Source organism: Channa argus, chromosome 1 (genome assembly GCF_033026475.1).
Source record: "Channa argus isolate prfri chromosome 1, Channa argus male v1.0, whole genome shotgun sequence".
NCBI classification, from domain to species: domain Eukaryota; kingdom Metazoa; phylum Chordata; class Actinopteri; order Anabantiformes; family Channidae; genus Channa; species Channa argus.
In genome coordinates, this window is record NC_090197.1 from 40,333,613 (window position 1) to 40,360,629 (window position 27,017).

At 39.7% G+C, this 27,017-nt stretch overlaps 1 protein-coding gene across 1 annotated transcript; it reads right to left on the reverse strand.

The window, feature by feature from the left end:
* Positions 1–697: 697 nt before the first annotated feature.
* Positions 698–26,977, reverse strand: loxl4 (lysyl oxidase-like 4). Its single transcript, XM_067520214.1, has 15 exons — positions 26,824–26,977; positions 25,454–25,792; positions 24,504–24,805; positions 23,742–23,956; positions 16,581–16,619; positions 15,458–15,671; positions 15,192–15,369; positions 9,724–9,878; positions 9,439–9,606; positions 8,935–9,097; positions 8,596–8,839; positions 7,554–7,669; positions 7,097–7,233; positions 3,301–3,412; positions 698–3,205 (listed from the first exon to the last, which is right to left on the reverse strand). Exons 2-15 carry the CDS (start codon positions 25,770–25,772, stop codon positions 3,135–3,137), a joined length of 2,433 nt encoding a protein of 810 aa, XP_067376315.1. The 5' UTR covers positions 25,773–25,792; positions 26,824–26,977; the 3' UTR covers positions 698–3,134.
* Positions 26,978–27,017: the final 40 nt, after the last annotated feature.

Here is a 27,017-nt window from a genome sequence, read left to right on the forward strand (position 1 = left end):
TAGCAACACAGTTTGCTGAAAATGTATAAAAGGATGCTGAATGTGTGCAAAAACACATCATGTACTCAGGTGCTCTGCTTTCAAGAATTCCTTTCCTGTTTGCCCAGCAGCTGTTTCATCTCAGCCAGTGACCACTTCACATTTTCTCTGTTTTCTTTCTGGGTGGACCTTGTCTGGTTTGATCAGGTGTGATCTGGTTTGTGATCTGGTCTGGTTTGATCAGCTGTGATCAAATCAGACATTGTTAACAATAAATTTCCTTTCCAGACATAGCTGTTTACTCCACCCATTTCAACCAGATTTGATATGCTTGAATTTAGTCATTAATTCCAGGACACTTCTGTATATTTTTGTTACAGGAATGGCAAGACAGTTCCTGAGTTCACATGAGAGGGAGTATTTGTCAAAGATTAAGTCACAGAAAATCTAACAGTCTGAAAGGGTTGTCTGTGGGCAGCCTAAGTCATTTTAGGGGAGCCATGTAAAACAAAGTCCCAGTAGTCCACTGGCTGATATCTAAAAACTAAGAACTGCGAGTACTTGATCGGATCTTCCTATAAAATAACAAAAATCAGAGCAGGTATGAGTTCCTAATGGAGAGACATTAAACAATATGAACCATTTTCTCATCAACAAATTTTCTGCAGCATCATGCATTTACTGTAAGAAGAAGGCAGGAAACAGAGGACATATTAATATAAGATGGAGTTTTATTGATTCACAGTGATGATGAATGGATGCATTGTGATTCATTCTTCAACCGAAATTTGCTTTTGACTGAGCCGGTGTTATTCTAACTTTCCTCAAGAAAACACTTGACAAATCTTATGACTTCCATTCCTTAATTTTTTTACCTGGAAAATAAACATGGGGTCTAAATTACTTTTTGTAAGTGTGCTAAGAAAAAAAAAGCTTCAGATCATTTGATGTTATCACATATGTATAAACCTAAATAACACATGTCACATGAAATCGTTATTTTCACTCTTTAGTTGAGGTCAAACTCCCTGAGAGCACAGCTTTCTATGAATATGAATGTATAAGCACCATGTAGTTCACACTATAAGCTTTAAAGAAAAAATTTGAGCATAACTGGCCATGGAAAACAGTATCCCAACCTACAGCATGGGTACAAATACAGTAATATGACAAGAGCAGTGAATATGAACCAATTTAAGTTATATAATGTCATGTAAATTTAAATAACACACAATACAGACTATAACCATATGTCAATAGCAACTGCAAAGTAGCACAAAGGAAAAGAAAAGCAGGCCAGTTCAACAGTTTTTAGTAATAGGGCTGAACATTTTTGGCCAAATTTACTCTAAAACGGTACAATTTATTTCCAAGCCTTCTATTGCGACTTAAAACCACGAAAGGCTAATAAGAAGGACGACAATCTGCCAAAGAAATTAAGTATACTGTATATGCGTGTCCTTTTAACATCATGTCCTGAAACCTGTGCTTTAGAAAACCATCTTAACCTGTTTTACCACAGAGACAATAAGCACATCAAACACATGTTGGTGTAACACAACAATCTTAACACAAGTTCCATGTAGGACAAAAAAAGAGGTTGCATCATTGCTTGGTGTTAAACTAAGAGATCACTTATTCAGCACCCTATAGCACATTTTAACAGGCGCAGCTTTAGTGAAAATAAGCCCAGTGTTTACTGTGTTGAAGCGTGAATTGAGTTTATTTTTTCTCACAGAAAAACATGTTGTTCTCATTCGGAGCTGAAAATGTCAGCTTGTGGTCGCTGTATGGCTGCCTAGAAAAAGGCATTTGAAGCAAAATCTGTATATCTGCATAAGTCCAAACATCCTTTCTGTGTTACTTTCTCATTTCTTTTCTCACTACACGCTCTCAGAAACTCTGAATCTTTCTTGTAATTTGTATAAGGCAGAAATCCAGATTTTTGCTTTCCTTACTTCCATAATTAACAATTCCATAGTTTTTTCTTTATAAAGCTCATGCTATAGTCGTAACTGTAACCTTAAGTCTAACCCAAACAGACATAATTAAAAGCCTTTTTATATTCACTGAAAACCCAGCCTGCCTGCCCACCACTATACTGCGGTTTCATCAGGCCAGTTTTCCCTTCCCATGGAAATGAAAAACTGCACAGTTACACATATTTTAATAAGTAAAGTAAAATGAATCAACAATTATTCATCTGCATAATGCGAACCTTCTAATACTATGTCATGTAACTACTGCATTACTGTGTTAATTAAAGTCTAGGTAACAAATGTTTCACTGCTGTGTAATTGTGAATTCCATGAATAAATAAAGCTATAACTTAAATAGTACACTGAAAATGAAAACACAAACCTCATATTTCATTTTCTGAAATGAAAACACAATTAAGTATTTTTAGATAAACACCCCAAAAAGATAAGGTGGTTAAAGAAAAACATGTGGCGGCAAAACTACAACACTGATGTTTAAAATATAAAGTGCTTGTTTCATAAAGACCACTTTCTTACACATCTTAGATGAAAAGCAAAACTTGACTACACTTTTATAAAACAACGATTTTACCTAAAGCACCTTATAAGCTGTAAGAGAAACCTACCAAAAATGTACTTTACAACACTGTTCACCTGAAGTGAGGTTAATATAAGAACATACAGTATTGTTAAAGAGCGCCAACTAAGAAATAATCTGAGATCACAACACTTGAACCAATAAGTAAAAGTATTTGAGAAAAAAAACCTACTGTGGATAGAAGTGCTGGTTTCCTCACTGTCTTTGTGACAAATTAGAAACATTACGGTCTTTCATTTTCAAACTATATTAACTTACTAGTAGTCCACAAAAACCATTATAGTTTGTATCAATATCCAACACCCTTCTTCCTTAAACAGAGTAAAAGAACATCACCTGTTCCACTCTTGTTGTCAATGCCTGTTCAAATTAGAAATAGAGTCTCTGTCATGATTGCTGCTGTTATGGGATGCTTTTATAAATATTTTATCCATGTCTGTCAAGGAGATAAGCAGGCACCACGTTGTTTGTTCCCTGTTGGTCCTAAGGTCCCAAGAGCCTGAGGGAATCAACCTCAGACCACCCTGAGTAGTCACTTGGCCTTACTTGAAGGCCTTTATACTGGGCCCTAGGGTGGGCTAAACAAAGTTGTTGGTTATTTGCCTCTGGTGCTCAAACAGGTCTTCAATCTCGGCACTGTATGCATCACCTATATGGGGGAAAAAAGAGCACGTCTATACAGTTGCAGAGGAGGGGAGAAATTAAGATGATGTGATAACGAGGAAAACAACTTTCTGTCCTCACCTGCATGACATCCATACATGAAAATTCTGTTGCCGTCATATTTACACCGACATCTCATGACATTGTTCATAAAGTCAGACTCTGCCATGTCCATTGAGGGGTTGACTTCCACCTACAAAAAACACACAGTCATGCATGAGTTGAGTTGGAAAGCCTGATTTAATGTCACAATACAGATTTTTATGACTTTGTGAATTATGACTAGGTGTGTGACAAACATTCATTGGTGAAGAGTGAGGATTTATCACTTTGTTGTTTTTAGTTTGATCTGATAAGACAAAAGACAAATAAGTTTCATCTTTCTACACGTTGAGAAAGCCAATTAAAAAAGCAGAAGCTAGATATAAAATTTTTAGAGGGCCTCTAATTATAGGCAACATTCATGGCTAGTCTATCCTTTTCTCATCTATAAAAAGCTGGAGATAAAAACAAATGATGTACACTTGGTGTCTACAACTACAGTAAGTAATTTAGCATATGACACATATAGTGGCCAAATACTTGCGTTTTCCATCCAAATCACAAAACGTACTATTGTAAAAAATTTTATAACTTGATTAAAAGCCTGTAAAAACAACACTTCATCCCAGACAAAATATGATAACTGGCTGTATAAGAAGTTCTGCAACTTTTTAGCTCAGATCGGTGGAATGTAGTTATACAGACAGGGGAGACATCTGCTCCTCACATTAGCATAGATATGCAATAATAACAACTTATTTAGCCTGAATTTTATATTTCTTGCAAAAGAGTAGTTACGCATAGACATACGTTTATATGCTTGAAATCAGTCCTATTCTGAATGCTGTCATACAGTGTGTTAATAGTCTGTCATTTTCAGAGTAGTTCGATAGCTGCTGATACAAGCATTCTCTAATCTGGTCTGGTGGTAATACTCAGAACCCATTTACTCTAATAGCTGCTCTGTAAACTGCTACACCCATTTTAAGTGCAGGTTACTAACAATGAGAAAGAAAGCAAAGTGCACTAAAAAAGTTGCAAATGTACAAAAACTGTCACTTAATTCTTCAAGGTAAATTACAGTCTTGGACCTGAGTATATGGGGCTTTTGCAGGGAGCTGGTTCAGTGGCAGAAAGTGTTGCTCACTGAGAATGTGGCAATAAAAATAAAAACAGGGCAGGAGGAATTCCTTGACGGTAAATTAGCCGTTTCTAATGGAATGGAGACTAGGTGTAGTTTGACTGAAGGGAAGTAATAGTTAATTTGGATAATTAGTGTGTTTCATTAGCACTGGGTGGTTCAAGGCTAGACCTGCTGATCTGTGTGTAAAGTCCAGGATCAGAAAGTCAGGCCTCATCTGAACTTTATTATATAAATAAAACATATAACAGAGACAGGGAGAGCTGCACTTAAAGCTGTTTGCACGTTCCTAGTTTGTATAGCCTTGGTAAATTACAAACTCCCTGCTTGGCTTACTTTGTGCTTTCCCGATCTCTTTATTTTTATTCTGCTAAATTTGGTTATGTCCTTTCATTGCATTTTTCTATAAATTACTGACCTTTTCACCTTTTCTTCTTCCAGACTTCCAGTTTATTTCTCTCATTCATCTCAACTCTATTTCTGACTTTTTTTTTTACTTCTATAATGTCTTGTACCAATGTAGCTCTTTATAATCACACCCTGGTGAACATGCCTAAAATACCTCCCGTTGGCACATGTGTTTATATGCTGTATGTGTGTCGCGTCTATTATGAGTGAATTAAATAAATCCATCTTCAACAGAGAGAAGTGTAATTACAAAGTCTGAGTGTGACCTCTCAGACAAACTGGGAAACAGCAATTATCAGACAGTAAGTTACACTGTAACTAGTTTTTTGAACTGGAAGGTAATTGGCGGCATGCTAAAATCTGAGGACTGCTGCATATCACGGTGAGATTAGAAGCCTGAACTGGAAATGGTGGATAATGTGAGATCTGATCTGTGAAATGTTTTCGTCTAGTAGCCACAGTGACTGGACTGACTGACCCCTTCAAAGTAATGACAGACAGAAGAGGCGATCACTGTGATGAGGGAAGTCTGGGGATTTTACTAAAATACATCCGAAGATTGAATCGTGTCAACTGGACTTCTTTTTCTTGGTTAGAACATTTCACTACTTATCCAAGCAGCTTCTTCAGTCTGAAAAAATATCTAGGGATCAAGATGTAACGATTACGACACTAACTCCCTAAAACCCTAAGATGGGGGTTGTTAGCTGTGGCCCTCTTGGTGGATGTGTGAAGTAGTCTAAACCTTCCTGGGGATGGGTGAAAGGGCAGCATGAAAAATAGGAAATAGTTGTGCCTGGTCCCAAGGTGTTGCTTCTACTGTGCTCAGCCATTTCTCGTACGTAAAGCTGTGAACACTGTTTGGTGCACTTTTTGTGTTTAGTTGTTTGGTCTTTCGGGTGGACAAGTCTTTGTCTCAGTGTGTTGGTAGATTTGAAGTGAACAGGTATGTGGTGTTTTTCTGAAGATGCTTTTGAGCTTCTCTGACACTAAAGCCGTATAAGGAATCAACAGGTTTTTCCTTTGATTTTGAGGCTCCTCTCTGTCCGTCATCCTTCTGTTGGATCTGGCCGACATCTTGTTTAAGGCCCACTTAGGATAACCGCAGGACTTGAGAGCTGTCCTCAGATGTCTACCCTCCTTCTTTTTGGCTTCAGAGGAGCATTGTGATGCAGGGTCCTGATGACTCCTAGTTTGTGTTGCAGTGGCTGGTGGGAGTTAAACCCTGGGTACTGGTTTGTGTGTGTGGGTTTCCTGTAGATTGCTATTTTTAGGATGCCACAAGTCCCAACGTTCACTGTGCAGTCCAGGAAGGCCCGTCTGTTGTCATTGGTGTCCTCCCTGGTGAACTTGATGTTGATATCTATGGCATTTATGTGGTCTGTGAAAACCTGTACCTCCTGGATCTTGATTTTTACCCAGGTGGCATCGAGATATTCGAACCGGTGGGTTGGTGCTGTCCCTGGGAAGGAGTAGAGTGCTTTCTCCTCCACTTCCTCCAGGTATAGGTTGTCAACAATAGGTGACAGTGGAGAACCCATTGCACAACTATGTTTCTGTCTGGAGAAGTCACGCTCTGGGGGAATGTGGTGTTCAACACAAGTCAAGGAGGGAGCAGATCTGATCTGTTACATCTTGGAGCCTCCGCCCGGTTCCAACCTACCATCTTAATAAGCATATTCAGGCCAAGGTGGAACAAAGGCCTACTCTGGAGGATATAACTGTGTTCCCTAGCCACTTTATTCAGACTGAAGAGTGAAACGTTTCCAACGAAGAAAAATAAGTCCAGCTGACACGTTCAATCTTCAGATAACCAAACCTGGATGACGGAGTATCTTCACCTACACACTAAAATAGATGGAAACTCCAAGCAGCAATGAGGAAGTGCATCTTGGGAACCTGGGATCCTCTCTGTTATTAACCAAATCTTGGGCCTTAAAGGAAGTTTAAAGTTTTATGAGCTGGTATTTAATTAAACGTGAATGCTGATACCAGTCCCATATAATAGATGTACTCTATTTAGGAATTTGCACCCAAAGCCTTTTAGTATTTGTTTTGGAACAGAGAGGATCAACTACCCTCGTTCTGTCCAAAGATTACAAGATCTACCTACCAGTATCTCTAAAGCTTACAAATGAGCATATTATATCCTGTTTATTTGTATCTTCTTTCTTTAACCTATAGTAAAGCATAAGTGTAAAAATATCACATTGTGGCTTTACATGGGTTTTGCATGTGTGCCTCCTTTTGTGAGATAAAACGGATATGCAAGAAAAGAATGCTGACCTGGAAGACGTAGTCTCCTGGCCGTACATCTGTCATGTCAATCCACTGGCAATCAATATCGTGGCGATAGGTATCCCAGCAGCCCACAGAAATTCCCTGATCGCCCATGTTGTAGCAGGAGAACCGCTTCTGGAGTCCTAACACAGATTCACACACCAACATTATCAATCACAACATCAAAGCTCATTAAATACTTGACACTCCCTGTTATTTTTAAGAGCCTTTTAGTTCTTGAATTGTGTTAGGCCACATATGAACGCTGATTTTTTTCATATGAGCTATTTCATCCATGATGTGACAAGTAAATGGGGAGTGAACAAACAACTACAGCAGCGATCTAATACATTAACCACAAAGTAAAAATCTAAATAGCTGTAGCTGAAATACTGATATTAATTTCCTGTCACTAATGGCAAAGAGTATTTTACTGGGACTCATAAATAGTAGTGAACATTACCATCGGGGCAGTACGTGTCCTCAAGACAGAAACTGGCCTTGTGTCCCTCTGCAACCTTTGTCCCATTCAGAGTCAGCAGGTCGTAATGGGTGAACACCTCGATACTGTGGTAGTGCCTTTGGGCGACAGAAGGGAAATTCCATATAAGAGTAGTCATGTGTATGTACTTTTATGAGTGTGTGTATTTATGCTAACTGAACACTGACTCCCTAGGGCTTGTAGCCCAATGACCTCACTCCTTGAACATGAGTGTGGGTGTTACCCTAACACCTCTCAAAGAAGCTTGTTATAGTGCCAGCTTGGTCGAGCTGTTTACTCAATCTGAGTGAATGGATTGCTTTGAAAAACACATTCATAGCTCTGAAGTGTTGTTGTAGCAAACTGAGGTGGACCTTGACTGTGCGTGGGCTACCGTGTCCTCTGTATTTCACCCGACCTGTGGTAAATGAATTGGTGCGACAGTTACTCAACAGATATGCTGCAGCTCCACTAATAAATCTGGAGAAATGACAAAACAGTTTTAGGCCACCCATAACTCACTGTGACACATCTCACATTAGCCAGAAAGTGCTCATCACGTAAAAACAAACTAAATTAGTGTGTAATGTGTTAAGAGTAGACCTAAAGACAATATGTCATCTATTTACACCTGAGGCAAAATGCTGCTGTGGCCCAGTGACAGACAAAGGCTCTTGTGCCTAAAACCTATGCTGAATGCAACCTGCAAACCCCTCTTCCAACCACGTACTGACACAGCATTTTTTTTTCAATACATTTTTTTTTTTTTGTCCTTTCGGCTTAGGATGGAGAAACTATGTCATTAATGCACATTCAAACAATTTTGACCTAGGCTCAGGCGTGCATCAGACAATTTATGACAGCCTCTAAAGCCAAAACACACCTGTATTCACAACATACCAAAACAAAGTTTTCACAAAAAACCCTTGCAGCCATATGGTAAGAATTTGTTGTTTTTTTTCCATTGCAGCAACATACACCTAAGCAATCTAACACCTCCATAAACAGTTCAAAAATGCTCTACCTGTGACACTGGTGCCATGTCCAGCTCTCTTTTGAAGCTTTTGGCCGGAAATCAGACCGACCCAGGTTCATAATGCGGGAAGAAAATCGCAAAAGCCGTCTTTGGCCATAAGGCCAGTTCATCCTGGCTGCAGATGAGGACAGACAATTCTCCTCATGGGCACAGGTCAAGAGATGGAGGGGTCGGTCTTCCAAGTAAGCTGTCTCCTGGACCAGCTGGGCATCCACAACAAGGTCAGGTGCCGCTAAAGCAGGTTAGATGTGAAAGGATATGTTGGATTTCAACAGGTTTAGAACAAGTGGAGACAATGTGGAGCTACACAAATCTGGTTTGACTTACTCTCTGAACAGGTGACCCCAGCGGCCTTATTTCCCCCTCCACGAGGACAGTGCACATGGTTGTTGCGTCGACACTTTTGAATTGAAAGCTCTGTGCCCACACAGTGTGTTCCACTTAGAATTACATCAGCTGCATTTGGGTCACTGGTCCAATACCAGGTCTCCTGTCAAAGAAAGTCAGTGTGACAGGACAGAAAGATCTTGTTATTATCATAGCTCATTGCCCACTACAAAGGCTGTAGGAGCTGTAATGATGGATTTGGCTTCATGTGTTCCTTTTTTTTTTCTTTGATCAATAATAACTCAAACACTGTTAGTATGATTTTGAGAAATTATGTTTATGACCACTTTAGTCTGACATTACACACTGATAATCAGGGCTTCAGGAGAGGTTGTGGCAATTTCAAAATTACCCATCTTTCTGGCACCACTGCAGTCAGAGTCCAAAATGACCCGTTTGCTTTCAACGTCTATATGTTGTGTTGGTCTGTGTCGGGGTCATTACCTGATGAGCATTGGCAGCAAAACCCAGGCCGAGTTGTCTGCATACCACCATGGCCTCATTGATGCCCCAGTTCTCACTACAAACAGAGCCCCAGCGTTTCCGTCCCCCAACCTCCATCAACACCTCCACGCGTCCTTCTGATGGAACTCTTCCACCAGAAAGCCTCACCTAAAAAAAGCAATATATTAAAGGGATTAAAGTGATGTTGTACCATGATTATTATCATTATTATTTATCATATTATTATGTTTATTAGTATGTATTGTTATGATATACTTTTCATACCGTCTCCTCTATGCCAGTCTTAGGGATGTTACAGCGCACTGAGGCATCCTGGCTGTGCTTAAATGTCCACGGTTGGACTTCCTCAAAGTAGCAGTCCAGGATTGAACGCTCTGTCCCCACACACCGGACATTGTTCATGTGAATAGGTCCTGTTCCTGAAGAGGTAGGGGGAGATGTAACATATTTAAAGACTATTCGGATAAGTTAAAAAAAAGCAGCAATACAGAACCAAGAGAAGCATGGGCATAACTTAAGGGCAATAATTCTTGTGTTTGAGACCACCCATCAGGTGTACTTTGCAGTACTTTATCACGCAAAGGCGCATACGCACATACAAGCGAGGCCCTGTATTCCTTTCACATGAGTGAGCTTTCTCAAACTTAGAGCGAAACAACAATGAGTTCAAATCTGTCAAGACAAAATGCTTCTGCAACCCAAACAGCAGCAACACCAACATCTACTTTGGGCATCTGTCACACCTCATTACCACCATTCAGTTGCCTCCGGGACAAAAATAAGAACATCACTGCGTGTAGCACCACCCTGGGTGATCACACAAGACCAATCTGTGTCAACAAAATAAAAAAAAATTTACTAGCATTCATTTGTTTGAAGACCACATTATTTCCAAACAACAAAAATCATGTTGAAAAAAAGGCCTAAGGTTTTCTAAAAAAAAAAACAAAAAAAAAAAACAGTTACTGCCAGTAAATGGCAGTATATGAAAATACAGAGCAAACTATGGCTTCAGTGTTTGCCTAAAACAAAAGGCACGAGCTTCTAACTTAAAAATCTGGTAGCATTGAAATAAACACAACCAAAACCACAAAAACCAGGGGAAAGAGAGAAAAACCAACAAAGAAGAGCAAAAAAGTAATGGCTAAAATGGGTTTTAGATCGCAGTAGCCTAACCCGACATCTCTCTGTATTGGTTTTAGTAGATTGAAGGCCTGCTTTCATGCTGGCCACCAAACGTGGGCTCATGCATATGAAAATTACTAATCTAAACCACCTCTGATAAACCGCTTCTACGTGGTAGAGTCCACAGACAAGATCTAAACTCCCCGTGTTTACGTTATCAAGACAAACATTTGGTTGTCTTCATATGTGACATTAGTATTTACAAGAAATAGATTGAGCTTGATTACAATATAATTAGAACTGGCAGGTGCCACCAATCATTTGGACAGAATATACAATTCACTTCAGCGGATGGAAATAGTGTAGAATCGGTCACATTTCCGATGAGAATAGTACAAATAGTATGTTTGTGGTTACAAGGGAAACTCTGCTCTTTTCCTTTCTGAAATTACACTGAGCCGAAGGCACATTAATGTGTTTTTTAACCTTTATTTTTAGTCAGGGTAGTTTCACTGAGAGGCTACCTTTCTTTTGCACGAACCACAGTGCTGTTCTGCTTTCCACTTGACCTAACCAGATTTAATACTGGTCCGGGGGGATGAACCAGCAACCCTCCAGTCACAAGCTCCCTTCCCTAAACATTACACTACAACTGCTATGTAATGTTTCTCTTTCCATGGAAGTTCTCCTTTTTTTTACCTCTAACAAAAGCCTTGTCATTAGGTAGATCTGGTACATGACCAAGTGCTAAATCATGCAACTTTGTACAAAGATGTTGCTGCTTGTGGGTTTTTGTTGCATCAAAGTCATGTTTCTTTTGTTCTCAGGATTTAAACATTGGTTACCAAGCCGACACAGGAAAGTGCATATGTGTAACAAATGTGATATGTGATATGTCAGAACCGCTGCCTGTCTACCAGTTTGCCATCTGAGTGTTTTTTTCTGATGTGATGGTCGAAATGTACCTTAGTGTGATGCATTGTGAGTTGAAGTGTGTTTTACGATCAGTCTTAATTTTTTATGGTTGTAAAGAGAAATAAACTGTATGACAAATTTGTTGAAATTTACATTTTAGACAATTCACTCTTTCAGCAGAACAACCTCACTAAGGGTTTGTTCTATTAAAGTGTCTAATTTAGGCTTTTTCCAACAACATATAGGCCTTTGTTTATGTGGCCTTCCAGCACATGGAAAATTATATGTCCCAGTGAAATGTCGAACATAGTACATGTTATAGTAAGGAAGCTGTGAGAGGACTTTGAAGTCCAATCATCCTACAAAAGCAGTGTATATGTAAGTATAAGTGTAATGTAAGCGGACAAAAAGGGAGAGTGCTGCACAATGTGTGTGGGCACACACATCTGTATGTGTTTGTAAGAGAAACCAGAGCATGTACAGTAAACATATTGACATAAGGCGTGTTAGGCCCCTGTTGTAATTACAAAAGAAAGTGATAGCTCTCTGAGCAAACCTGTATTTAAGTTCATGAAGTGGCTTCATATAGTATTCAGACCCCCTCATTGTTTGGAAAAATGTTCTGCTTAGCAATTTGTGTTGTTACGCTGGATCTACACACTAAAAAAAAAGTGAAAACAGTAAGCATATCTTCAAACTTCTCACAGCTGGATTGGTAAAGTTTATCCCATTCTTTACGGCAGATTCTCATAGGTTCCATCAGATTGGAACTGTCATCTCCATGTCTTGCCACAGATGTTACGTGGGATTTAGGTCTTGGCTTTGGCTGGACACTCAAGGACAGTCAGAGACACGAAGCCCCACCTTTGATGCACATCTTGGACCATGTTCATCAGGTCAATTGTAACCCCGTCTCTGATGTCAGACACTCAGACACCGCAGTTAGTTTCCTTAAAAAAACATCATAGTAATTGGCTGCATTCATCTTTCACTCAAGTGTGACCTGTCTCCTTATCCCTGTTGTTAAGAAGCCACACATAGTACTTGGAGTTTTGCCTAGACAGTTTACATTTGGGTCAACAGACTACAGAATTTTGGTCCCCATTTCGGTCCTTGAAATATTGTTTGGCAACGTGCTATGGCTTCTGTCTAACCACTCTGCCATAAATGTCTGATTGATAAATTGTTACTAGGATCTTTGACCTTCTGCCAGGTTCTCCCATCCCTGCAGAAGACATTTGAAGCTCTGTTAAGCAGACTGTCCAGTTCTTCTGCAACCTCTTGACCAATGTTCTAGTCTGGTTATTCACTCAAAGTAATTGAAGCAACTGTCCTCCTGGAAAAACACAAAATTTTAAAAAGTTTCATACACCACAGAGCCATATCCACAGAGCTCGTGGTATTTCTTTGGCTTGGTTACTGCCCTTACATGCAGTGTTGTTTGTGAAGCATAGTGTGTGGTGAGTCACCCTCATATTACTCACATTAATTAGTACAGTGATGATGGTAGTAAATAATAAAATGGTTTCTTGAAGTAGTGTATACGATTGCATAAACCCAAATCTCTTTATGCCAAAATTCTGCTAGGAAGGATAGTGCAGGGGTAAAAATCCAGAAATGAGAAATTATGGACTCACTGGTGGAATTTCTTTTAATACATCAACACTTTTTTGCACATCTCCTGAGAGTCTTAATTCACCTACTGAGGTTTGAGTGTCATATAAGACATGTTGCTTACTGGACCGAGATATCTGGAGAGGTGCATATCAGCTTGGTGTCATTTGGATGTAATGTAATTATGGTAATTATATTAACGATACACTTTTCAGATGGCTGCAGGGATTTAATGAGGGTGAATGAGAAGCTTTTCATACAATATAAAGCAACTGTGGGTGGCAGATGCTACAAGAGTCACTCATGCATATATAGAGAAATCCAGACTGCTTTACTGGCATTCATGTTTCAGCCCCTAACATTCGAATGTTCTTATGCCAATTTAAATGCCTCGAACCAGTGAAGCTAATTTGTGTTAAGTGTTTTGTTATTTCTTGTTGACAAAATTATAAAAATGGCAGCTGCGTGCTTTTGTGTCAGAAACATATGTTGGTATGAGACTTTTATTCTCAGTGCAACATTTAACACATATGTCACCAATAGAAAACAACTCGTTCTGCAGTGCCTCATTTAGATGCCTCATTTTCATCCAGTGTCCAGTACACTCCTCACTAGGCACCACAAGCAAAAGAAAAGCCACATTTTGTTACAGTATATAGGACATTTCATTTTAGGGAAAATTCAGTTTGCTTCACATTAAATCAAAGCAGAGCAAAAAAAGATCGCAGAACAGGTGGGATGGGTTAAATTTATACCCATCAAAAGTGCTCGCTACACCAGCAAAGCAAACTTCAAGGGAAGCACATTGCCAAATGACAGTTCTGGTCATTGCACTCACACAACCTTTGCAAAAAAAGGGTGTGTGTGAGGGAATGAATCACCAATTCAGAAATTATGGTATAGGAAACCTGCATTTCCAGGAGGGAGACAGGAATAATATTTGCCATTTGTCAAACCAGACTACAGCTGCAAAACCACATCTTAATGTTACGTATAATTTAATGAGAGATACTATTACACACACACACACAAAAAAAAAAAACCTCATAAGACATGCTATATGCTGGCCCTTTTACACTTGCACATACATAAATGTAGCTTTGTGGTAGGATCGAGCAAAGCTTTTTTTAGTTAGAAAATTAAAAGCTTTTTGGCTGCTTCTAACAATTATACACCTCTGCAAGAGACTGCTAGAACTATGATGACCATAAACTGGACCCACTGACCAAAGGTGGTGATTAAAGCCAGATGACAATGGGTGATATGTCTGGTGCAATACGAGTACCCTTAGAGGAGCCAACTAAACTAGATTAGATTTCTGCCAGAGTCATCAAAAATAAAGGTAACATAAATTATATCATCTGCAGAAGATGCAATTTTAGGGGTTTAAGGGTAAAAGAAGCTAACCCCACACACATAAAAATATCATATGTATGGTAGACTGAATAGCTAAACTAGCAGACTGTCATCCCACATTTCATCTCGATCAGCATGATTAGAGACTTCACCCAAAGCATGGGGAAGCCGTTCTCAAATTCAGTAAGGGTGGGGACACCACTGGTGCAGCTGGATACTGACTGAACCTTTGTGTCACCAAAGCTGGAAATTTGAAAAGACCACAGCACAGTGAGTGAATGAAAAGCTTGCATGAAGCTAGCACGATTTGTCTGTGGCTTTAGTAACCAAATACCGACGTAAACCACAACCTCTCATATTATCACATTTCTGTGTGCGAGTGTGAATGTGTGCACGTCTGCACAGTGTTTGGGCAGCTGGTATCTCTGGCAGGGAACTCACATAATCACAGTTGGGGGTACTGCAATCAACAGATTTGCAGCTTCATGAGGTAATATACAAAGACAGACAAACAAACATGCCGATACATTATCTGATCAGTGAGGGCAGATGGGTGCAGCGTCTGAGAGAAGCAAAAGGTAAGCAGAAGTCTTATCTGCCTTATCTGGAATGCCATGACGCACAATAAAAAAATTCCAACTTTCCAACAATAAAAATTTGTTTTTATTGTGGAGAGGCTTTTTTTAAGAATTTCCAGCCCATGTTGTGACTTTGTTTCTCACCTGCACCCATAAAGGCTCCCTGCAGGGCATCACTGGCAGTGCCAAAGCCCAGTTCTCTGCACACCACAGTCGCTGCTGTTCGGTCCCACATGTGGTCCACAATGGTCCCCCATTTGCCTTCTCGTAGTACCTCTACACGACCCTCACCCAACCGGGGGCCTGCTTTCAGACGCACAGGCTTTAATAGGATAGCAAAGGGAATGAAATTAGCATCTACTCATGTCCACTGTATGACTGTTCTTGTATACTCCTATTGTTAGTCTTACCACAGCTGGATAAGGAGCCTGGGGTCTTCCTGAAGAGATGCGAGAAAACTGGGGTCCTGGCACACATTTGACCACTGCATGTCTCCCGTTCTTACAAGGGGTGGGTGTACGGGGGAATGACAGCTGAGCATGGCACTCTGACAGGCTGTTCTCAGAGCCCAAACAGTGAACCTTTTCTACCCAGAATCCCTTCTTCTTTGCCATGATGCTCAATCTAGAAATATGAGAAAGTATGTATTTGGTAATATATTCTGAAAGCTTCGTTATAAATCTTGAGTACATTAGTATTAAATGTTTATGACTTAGTGGAGTGCACTGGAGTGCATTGTAAGGTGTTTCTAACATTTTAGCCACCTCATTAGTTTTAAACTCCAGTATTACTGCACTACCCACTTTGACCTCAATAACAAATACATAGTAGAATTATTACCTTTCTCACAGTCTCAACCTAAAAACTCAGAAATAATAACCTTGTAAAAGTGGAATTCATGGCAGAGCCACTATATTGGATTGCATTAAATTGCACAGGTGGTCATAATGTTATGCCTGATCGGTGTATGCATAAGGTACCCCTTTATGTCACCAAGTGACGCACAAGGTTTGGCTTTCTCTGATTGGTTAGAAGGGCAACACCCCCTTTAAAACCTTTAGAAACAAACATCTCTGTACTGCTGGCAGTGCTGTTCTGTAAGATTGTGTCACAGGACGTGTTGACAGCATCTCGCCAAAATAAGATAAGGTGTGGAGCATATCTCTACTAAAACAAATATTTAAAAACATTGCATACTGTTGATTTGATTTGATTTGCCAGCAATAAAAGTTATAGTCCAAGAAGAAACATTTTAAGAATGTTTATAAAGAATTTAACAAATATCCAGCTAATTTGCTTCATCTGGACTGTGTAGTTTTCTTCAGATCTGTGTCGAGTTTCAGATCATATCTTACTGACTACAGGTATGTTGGCAACACAAGCAAACAAACCTACATCTTTCAACACATTTTAATTTAAAGGTCGCTGAACTGAAGCTCAACTGAAAATCTTCAGGTCTACCAGTATCTCAGAAGTACTGTATAAAATGCCCATACAGTAGAGGGTTATATGGAGTAACCCGTATTTTATTACCTTGTTGAAGGATCTACAACTTTGGTATCCCATATTTTCCTGTAAAAAAACAGATGAATGTTAGTTCTGTCAGTTCTGTATATTTGCTGAAGTACCAGCACATATCAACATGTGAGGTGATGATCTCAGTAAAATCTCAGTAAAAACTGAGAAAAAGATTCTGTACATCTGCTGTTTGTTTTATTTGTAACCTAAAGTATAGTCACATATGAAGGATATCTGCCACAAACACATATACAATGACTTCCTTTTTACTACAACCCAAATTCCCAAAAAGTTGGGAAGGTGTTTAAAACTTAAATAAAAACAGAATGCAATGATTTGCAAATCTCATTAAATCATAATTTATTCACAAAAGAACATAAACAACATATCAGATGTTGAAACTGAACATTTGTACCATTTCATAGAAAATATTAGCTCATTGTGAGTTTGATGGCAGCAACACATCTCCAAAAAGTTGGAAGAGGGGCATCAAAAGACTGCAAAAGTAAATGCCCCAAACCAAAAACAAATGGGTATTTAACAACTAATTAGGTTAAGTGGTAAGCAAATTGCGAATGCATTAAAGATCCCACCATCTACAGTATATAATATCATCAAAAGATTTAGAGAATCAGGAGGTATCTCTGTGCCTAAAGGGCAAGGCCGAAGCTCAAACCTCATGAAAAAAGCGGGCATGATTCTCTAATGGACCTCACTGCATGGGCTAAGGAATACTTCCAGAAATCACTTTATACGAACACGGTCCGCCATGTAATCCACAAATGTCAGTTAAAGCAGTTTTGTGCAAAACTGCTTTAACTGCAAAAACGAAGAAGTCATATATGAACACGATCCAGCAATGCCACCGTGTTGTTTGGGCCAAAGCTTATTTAAAATGGTCTGAGGCAAAATGGAAAACGGTTCTGTGGTCAGATGAATCACAATTTTAAATTCTTTTTTGAAACTATGGACGCTGTGTTCTGTGGACTAAAGAGGGTTGTTTTCAGCGGACAGTTCAAAAGCCCGCATTTCTGATGATTTGGGGGTACATTAGTGACTACGGCGTGGGCAGCTTACACATTTGGAAAGGCACCATCAATGCTGAAAAGTACATAGCGGTTTGGGTGCTGAACTGGCCTGTCTGCAGTCCAACCAATAGAAGACATTTGGCGCATCATAAAATGAAAAATACAGCAACAAAGGCCCAGGACTGTTGAGCAACTAGAATCCTGCATCAGACAAGAATAGGCCAACATTCCTCTTCTAAAACTCCAGCAACTGGTCTCCTCACTTCCCAGATGTTTACAGACAGTTGTTAAAAAAAGAGGGGATGCTACACAATGGTGAACATCAACCTGTTTCAACTTTTTTGAGATGTGTTGCTGCCATATCATTCAAAATGAGCACATAATTTCCATGGAAAAGTGAAATTTCTCAGTTTCAACATCTAATATGTTGTTTATGTTCTACTGTGAATAAAATATGGGTTGATGAGATTTGCAAATCATTGCATTCTGTTTTTGTAGTTACGTTTAAATATCCTCCCAACTTTTTTGGAATTGGGGTTGTAGCTACTAACTAAAAGTAGTTACAGATCAGATGTTGACTTTGTCCACAAACTTAATCATGGAGCTTAAAATATAATGTCTGAATGTGTTTAACAAGCCGTGCATGTCTCTTTGTGGTTAGTGTAAAGTTTGGTACATTAATGGGGATGAATGGTATAGTTTAAGAAAGAATGCATTGTCAAATCTCTCTGTCAGCAAATGCATTTTCCATCTCTCTCTCGTTTTATACACTGTTGCCTATAAAATTAAAATATTTTTTTTTCAGACACATTCCTCTTTTATGGAAGGAATGGATCACTAAAGGTTTGAGAAGATATCCACTTTATCTATCAAAAATAAATCACATTGTCACAATAATTTCATGAGATGAGGTAAAAAATATTTTATTCCAACTTTATGGGCAACAGTGTAGATCCCATAGCATAGATTTCCATCTGGAATGTGGGCCGCATGCCTTTTAACATGTTTTGAGTAAGTGGTTAGTGTATCATATGTTCAAAAGCTATAAAGCAACATTTATATACCCACCAACACAAGGATAAGTGTGCAACATGCATTCACTGTTTATCTTGCATTACAAAAATAATATAAAATGTGAGGTTTTTACAGTGGTTGTTACAAAATAAAAAAGATTTATACATAACTACAGGATGTATAAAGGCGTTGAAACACAAAGATATTTCAAACTTTGTTGTTAACCTCCAAAGCCACATGCAGTCCAAAAAGATCATGACATTCAACATGATGTACACCACTCCGGGAATGCAGGGTTAGACCAAGCACAGCATACAAACAAAACAAAAACCCAGGCACTACGCTGCACTGCACGTCCATAAAAGGCCAGGGCCAAATAGAGATTTATGCACCAAATAGGTTGGCCGCCTTGCAAGAGCAGCGGAGAGGAAAGCCTTCTGTTCTCTTGGCAGACACATAGAGCAGACATGCCACACAGACCTTGCCAGGATATCCCCAAACCACTGCGAAGTTAACGCACCATCACCGACATTCATATCAATTACACCAAAACACTCACACACGCTACAGCCTGACTGGTATTTTAAAGGGCCCTTATCTGTCAAAACTGGTATAATGCTGATAAATAAATAGTGTCACACATGGTGATAGATAGGCAAATACATTTTCAATGCTAAATCATTTACCAGAATATGAGCCCTATTTATTTAGTCTTGCAATTGCACATTATAATTTAAAATGTACACAATGTGTGTGTGTGTGTGTGTGTGTGTGTGTGGGGGGGGGGGGTAATAAGGAAAATTGAATCAAACTTACTCCAATGCTGATTACCATGGCATTTCCCTTTAAACAAACTAACTGTCTAAATGAAATTTGTATGAAACCACAGACAGGTCAGTATGTGCCATTCCTACATGAATTTAGGACATTCCCATAAAGTAAAGCGTAAATCAACAAACAAAGAATGGTATACTCAAGACAAACATTGTTTTGATGTTATGAAGATAGCTTTATAAGGACACGGGCTGGAGATTGTAGATTTTCCAAAATCAGGTAAAGGCAACAATTCAGTCTGCCAGAAGATAACTCCTGCCAAAAAAATGGTCCCTGGCAGTATCTCAAATATTTCACTTGATAAGGCAGAAAAAAATTAAATCACATACAGTCACCAAAGCTGCATTAAGGACAGAAAAACTGCTGCAATATTGCAACTGACCCTATAGAGAATTAACACTTATTTTTTACAGTGTTTTGAATTACACTTGTAAAATATCCTAAATGTGTCTACCATGTGGCTTTTCAGTAACATGTCATCGGGGATACACACAGAGGACCAAGTACACACATTCACACATTTTCCCATGAGGCAAACATGTCTATGACTTGTTTGTGACCTTACCACAGGCCAATACCCATGTTTCCCTCTTCAGAAACCATCAGGACTACTACAGACTATAAATAATAACTCTACGTCTTTTACTGAATTATAAGAACTGTTTGCTAATGCTGAATTTCATTCAATGAAAAACAAAATGACCTTGTGATTATATGAAAATGTTTCCTTACATTTGGTGTCTCTCTTGGAAGCTAGAACTAATTCTATATAATTAGATGTAAGTAATATAGTATTTTCTCTACAAGCTGTGTGTGCTCTAAACAGATGTACTCGGTATTAGTTTGTTTTCCACGTTGCATAAACCAAACACTGAATCCTGCACTTGTTGAGGAGCCAAAATAACAGAGGCTAATGATAGGGAGTCCCACCCACCTGTTAAAAGACGAGTATTACACCACTGTTTAGGTTTTATCACCCTCACACTACTCATTGGCTTTATGCTTTATTTTTAGGTCTTCTAATTTAAGTGTTTTTTGTTTTATATTTAAAAATGCGTGAACATGTCTATTAAAAATCTGTTATACAGAAATGATGGTGCTAAGCAAATTTTTAAAACTAGATTTGCATTGCATTTGTTATTCATTTCAAGTTCTTCATGTAGAACATCTCAAGATCAAATATGTATGTCTTTACATTTGCACTACCAGAGATTGTGTGTGCCTCAAGAAGTGCTCGCTGGTCTTGGTGTATAAGAATCACTTGTAACACTTTAACACAACACAAAATTTTTGTTTAATCTGCGCCTTTTTAAAAATTTTGCGACTGTGAAAATTGTCATAAAGATGCTTAAACATCTTTGCAGGTCTAAGCTAAAGAGCCAACATAACAATTTCTTTACATGTAGAACAAGTTGAAGAAATATTCATTTTTGTGCTACCTTTGACTACCTAAAGGGTTCGCATGTCAAATAGTTGCTAAATACTTTTAAGGAGACCAGAGTGAGATGACAAAAATCACTATGCGTTGATTCAATTTCGAAAGCCGGCTTCCAGATTCTGCTCCAAACCACAGAAATAGCCTGTGGCATGCCCTCAAAAAATGAAAGTTGAGAAAATAAATTGAGGAGAAGGTCACTGAAGAAGATAACAGACAACAGACAGGAAAAGCAGACTCGGTCACACAAAATGTCATCCAAAATCCAGAAAATGATACCTTCATCATAAGAAAATTTCAGCTGAAACATAATTAAACATAAAATGCTGGTTGAGAGCTCAAAACTCTATGGTGACAGAGGAAGACAGACAGCTGCTGACACAGCGGGCCCTTCTGCAAGCTGCAGCTGTAATTGAACATATTTCACACGAGCAAGCGAAAACATGGCTCATCAGACTGCTATTCTTGTTCTTTCTCCATCTCCTCTTTCTCTTACCCTCTTCCTGCTTCTTCGCCAACTCTGTCTTACTCTCAGACACACACGGCTATAATTGGGGGTGTTTTTTCACTCTCAGCAGAAACCCCAGAGAGACTTGGGACTGACCAACCCATAATTACAGCATCTTCAGAGTCTCATCCAAGAGACACAGAGGACAGAAAGACATGGCATGGTCTAGGATTTCTAAGAATGGACTGAGAGATTTGAAGTAAGGAAACTAAGGGTAAGAAAGAGTGGATACATTTGGGCAAACCTTCCAATACTGTCCGAAGATTGTTTGACAACTAGCAAAGCAGTAAATGTTTTATGAAAACTTAACATCCAGTTGCCTAAAAACCCAATTATTTCTGTGACTCCGATTACAATTTGTAATTATCATGACAGTGGAAATGTTAGAGTGTAAACATTATAATTACCAAGTCCTTGCTGCAACTAAATTAACTGTTTATCGTGTATTTCCCTGGTTGTTACTGGTGAAATATATAAACATCCCAATTACAAGAACAGAGCTGAGTTCCCATCTCGATTTTACAAGTCAAACACTATAAAATAACTGGCGTATATCACCGGCTGCTTGAACCATTTTCAAGTCAAAAACACATACTGAGAGAGAACAAATGTGGAGATAGAAAATAGACACAGATTTGAAAATAAACACGTCATCATGGTTCAGACCAGTATAGTGCCTGAGGTTTCAGCAAAACATATATAGCCAGGACATGCAGACCAAGATGTATTGAGTCACAACCACTTCTGTGCAAGAGCCTTACAATTTACAGTCATCCAAATCTGCTCATCAAAATACTCACTCCACAATTACCTCTCACCCCCTGTTCCTTGCTTTAATATTAAATCTACACTGTGATAAAAATTCAAAGAGAGGCATGAAAGGCATCACACCTGCAATGCGGGCAAGCAGTGCTCTAATAAATGATCCTGTATAGACAGTGCACAGAGTCCGGCCAGGCTATTCCACAACAGCTCATTCTCAGGACCTTTTATTACAGAAAATATGATGCGTGATGATGCTCTCATCCAACAGTAGAATCCAGTTATTGCTTCACTGTCTTTCCAATAACACTGAGTTCAAGAGCGATTGCTTAATTCAAGGTCAGTGGAGAAACACTTCCAGTGAGTGAGTGTGCTCCAACAGGGGCATGCAACGCTGACAAAAAGTTAGAAATGTCTGTACAATAAATACGTTACCTCCTCAACAGTTACAGCCTGTCAGTAGCAAAAGGAATTCCACATTTACAATGCACAAGAGATGTTGTGGTCTGTAAAACCCAGGCCAAGAGAGGGAAGTAATAGCTAAAGTGTGATTCACCTGAAGCTGACAGATTTTTTGGAGGAAGAATCAACTAGGCCTTTTACCACAGGACAGAGGAGAGACAAACACAGCTCATTCTTGTAAAGGCAAAACAGTGACTCTCTGATCTGTGATTTAAAAACAGAGCTTTCTTCAAAACCACTTTGAATGTTTTTTTTTTTTTATTTTCAGCAAGTGGAGAAGAATTGTACATCTGTGTCGAGGTGGTTTACATGCTGGAGCTGGGTATCAAGCCTCAAAGTTTTTATAAAAAAAGGAACATATTGACCTTTTGGGAAATATGCTTACAGTTTTTTTTATATATATAGTTAGTTGGGGGGGTTGGATGGGAGATTCTTGTTTGCCCACAACATATGATTTGTCTTTTCTCATCATATTCAATGCTGGTGTAAAAAACTTTAAATGACACCAGTCCTACCAAACGCACATGCAATGTCAGCATGTCACACATGCTATTAGAATGGGATTAAATTGGAAGAGATGCATGGCTGCCTCAAGCATGCACAGACTGCCCTGCCAATAAGACCATCAGCTTCACAAAGACCTTCATCCCACTCCCCAATAGCTACCTCTGTCTCACATGTGGTATCGATGGGACAGTTAAAGTACAATCAGTACGGATATTACACTTCAGCTTGGGAATCTAAAAGTTAAAGTGGGGCTGTTTGTCTGAGAGCTGCAAGGTGAAGATAGCATCAGAAGGGGACATGGAGAGAGGGAGAGAGGCAATGAGGTGAGCAGAGGTGATTTGTCCAGAGAAAGGGCTAGAGAGGGGGCAGTAAAGAGGGGACAGGGATACCTTTATCATCATCTTGGGCCTGAGGATTGGGGGGGGGAGAAGAAGGAAACAGAAGAGGCCAACAAAAGGCTTTTACTCAAAGGGGTTCTAAACAGGCTGTGTTCTTATTCATTTAACAACAGGATGAGTGGCACAGCATCATGCTCTCTGGACTACACTCCACAGCCTGGTATTTTGTAATCTAATAACTGGGTTTCACAAAGGTAAATTGTGTTAGTACGAGACATTAATACTCACTTGTATGTTCTGACATTGTGCTGAGTGGCCTCTGGAAAGCCAAGCATCCCGCACACAACCCGGCTGCTGTTAAGACTCCAACCCCGGTCACAAACTTGCCTCCATCTCCCGGCATGCTTTACTTCTACCACACCCTCTGTGATCAGGCTTTTCCTCTTGGTAGCCATGAGGATAGGGCGAAGACGGACCTCCTCGATGCGCACCCTACTGTAACCCTAAAGGAGGAGGCATACTGCATCACATTTACTGCCACACGTCTTCCTAAGGATACAGAAGCACTTGAAATCCTCTTCTTAAACCCGTTACAATGTTCTCTATTTCAGCATATAGCCAGTAAGAGCTATGAATTCTGAGTTGCACCTGAAGGTTCTACAGGAAAATGTCAAGGTATCCACAGTGACCCTAAGGACACAGTTGTTCTGCCAAAGATTGGTTGAAGCACAAGTCTGGGCTTTGAAGTGCTGTAGGACCTGAAGCAAGCAGTTCATCTAAGGAAGCTGACCGCCATCTCTGAGTCAAAGCTGTCTATAAAGAAGAACAGCCTAAATTCCTTCTAAATCAATGTGTTACTAACTTGACAGGTGCCAAACCTGTATGTAGTTGTTGCTGCCAAAGGGGGTCACAGCAGTTACCAAGGGAGCAGGTTCACATACTGTTGCCAAACACAAATATTTAAAAATGTCCCCCTATAACCAATTCAAAAACTGCAGACATAGAAAAAAAGCTGACAAACAAGTGCCACTGTGAAGAAAACTGTTTTACCTGGTTGTGGTATGGTCTTTGGAACGTGGAGATCTCATATGGATGTCCATTTCCATAATAGCTGTATCCTGGTTGCCTGTGAGTAGCAATAATGCCCTGCCACTGAGGTGCAGGGCTGCCATGGTGCCTAGCAGCGGTGGTTGGGCCTCTACTGTCTGTCTGATCCAGGCGGCGCTCAGGTGTGCACACCACTCCCAAGTCTTCAGAGTGTTTACAATCATTCACTCCCCAGCCGTTGTGTTTGCAGTCCTTCAAGGACGTCTCTGAGCCTTCACAGCGCACATTGTCCATCCATATAGGGCCTTGGAAGATAAACAATTCATTCATTATTTACGGTGAATTTCATTGATTGTTCAATAGACAGATGGGGCAAAGCATCTGTAATGGCATGAATCTGTTCCTAAACACCTAACACCTGACTTTTACTGGCATGCTGATTTAAGGTTGCACCTTAGCTGTGTGTTTAGCAGCAGAAACACACTATTTTACAAGGTAGGGTACTGTAGATCGTGCCCCTCGAATCCACTCAACCATCTCTTTAATTTGGATTTAAAAGCTGCAGTAAAGAATGTCCATAAACCACAGCAAGTGTTGCACAACTCTGGCAAGAAAATGCTGTCGTTATTCTTAAACGTATTTGCTTCACCATCCTGCGAGGCAACCTCAACAAGGTGGAGACTCCAGTCCCACAACACTGTTTTGTTTTTTCATTTTATGGTGGTGCAGTGGTAATTTTGGATGTCATATGCTTAGTGTGCTGTGGGACATCTACAATAAAGGATCATTAATTCTATCATAAATCGGATAAACAAAGATAAATGCCTATTCATTTTAATTACGCAAGTCTTTTACTAACATTAATGATGCCTCTATTCCAGTTAAAATTAGTGAGCTTGGTTTTTGGGATATTTCTGACCACCTAACGTGGCTTGATTGGTTTGTCCGCTCACCCTCTCCCTCTCCATACTTTGCGCTATGCGCCCACGTTATTCCGTCCTGGAACCCCAGCTCTCGGCAAACCACATTGGCCAGTTTGATGTTCACGTCATCGTCGCAGACGGTTCCCCAGATGTTGTTGTGCAGAACCTCCACGCGTCCTTCGTGCGGTTCTCGCGCAAAGTTGCCCGCCAAACGCACCTTGACTGCAGGTGCGCGTGGCGCCCTGCGCTGAGAGGCGGTGGGCCGCCTGGGGTCGGCACGGGCGGGACAGGAGAGGTAGAGCAGCAGCAGCAGCAGCGGGAGGAAGCTCAAGCGGAGGATGCGGGTCATCGTGATGGTGAGTGGAGGATCTGCACATAAAGGTTAAAAAAACGTCTTGATTCAGCTTGTTCTGATCAATTAGACTATGATCCAGTTTATTTCATTATGACCAGTGGATATATAATAGTCAGTCAGAAGCTTTAGGCTAATTATTTTCCTGCAGGCCTTAAAATAATATCAATTTCAGAAAAACTGTGAGAATTACACTACCGTGAATAAATGGCCCACTCAGAAATCCTTGTATTTAAAGTCAAAAAGACAACCACAGTCTGTGGAGCCTGGTTATTAGATGAAACAAGGGTGACATCCTCTGGACAAAATAGTTTAGGTGCAAGAATTCTTCTCTGTTGCAAAAAGCCGCCTCTGGGATGCTCTTACTGTTAGCACTGGTGTGTAGAGACAGTGAGGTGGTAGCTTATCTGCTTACAGTCAGAACCACTAAACCTGTCACATACTCCCAAATGCATAAAATGAATATTTTTCAATCATGTCAAACATAGGCATATAATTAGAGACGCATTGCAATTGAGGTGAATAAACATCGCCCAGGGCTAACTAACCAGACAGAAACATGAGACAGGTTTTAATTGAAGGTTGACAAGTGTCACAGTCAAACAAGAAGGCAGTGGTGGAGACAGTCACTGAAACATTGTATAACTGCAGGCCACAGGACACAAAATACACAAAATCTGTTTTTCTACTGGGATTGTAAAATTATGATAGAACAAACCAACAGCCAGCAAACTGACTTTGCAGAGTAAATCTCAGTAAATCAAGTTGAGACGTATGTAACTTATACAAAAGCTCCCACTGTACATATGTAGTAACAGTTTAATTTGATGTGACAACAAATATTTCCTCTGATGTTCGAAAAAAGCCAAAAACAAAAATAGAATTCACTTTCAAAATTAAGAGATGTATATGTAATTTAAAAACCAAAAAATACTACTACTAACAAAAAACTACATGTACAATCAATCTGTCAAATGAAAATGATATAATACTCTATGTCAAGAAATACATTTAAAAGCACCAAAAAATAAGGTGAAAGTTGGCTCACCTGTCGGGCAGCAAGTGTTTGCAGTGGTGGACGTCACAGGCTAGGGGAGAGTGACTGAGTGAGGGAGTGTGTCTGCTAAATGCTCTCCTAAGTCAATCCTCCCTTCCTCCCTCCTTCTCCCTATATCCCTCCCTACTTCTCTCCCTCCCTCCTTCCTCCTGCGCTCTCTTTCCCACTAATTCTCTTTCCCTTAT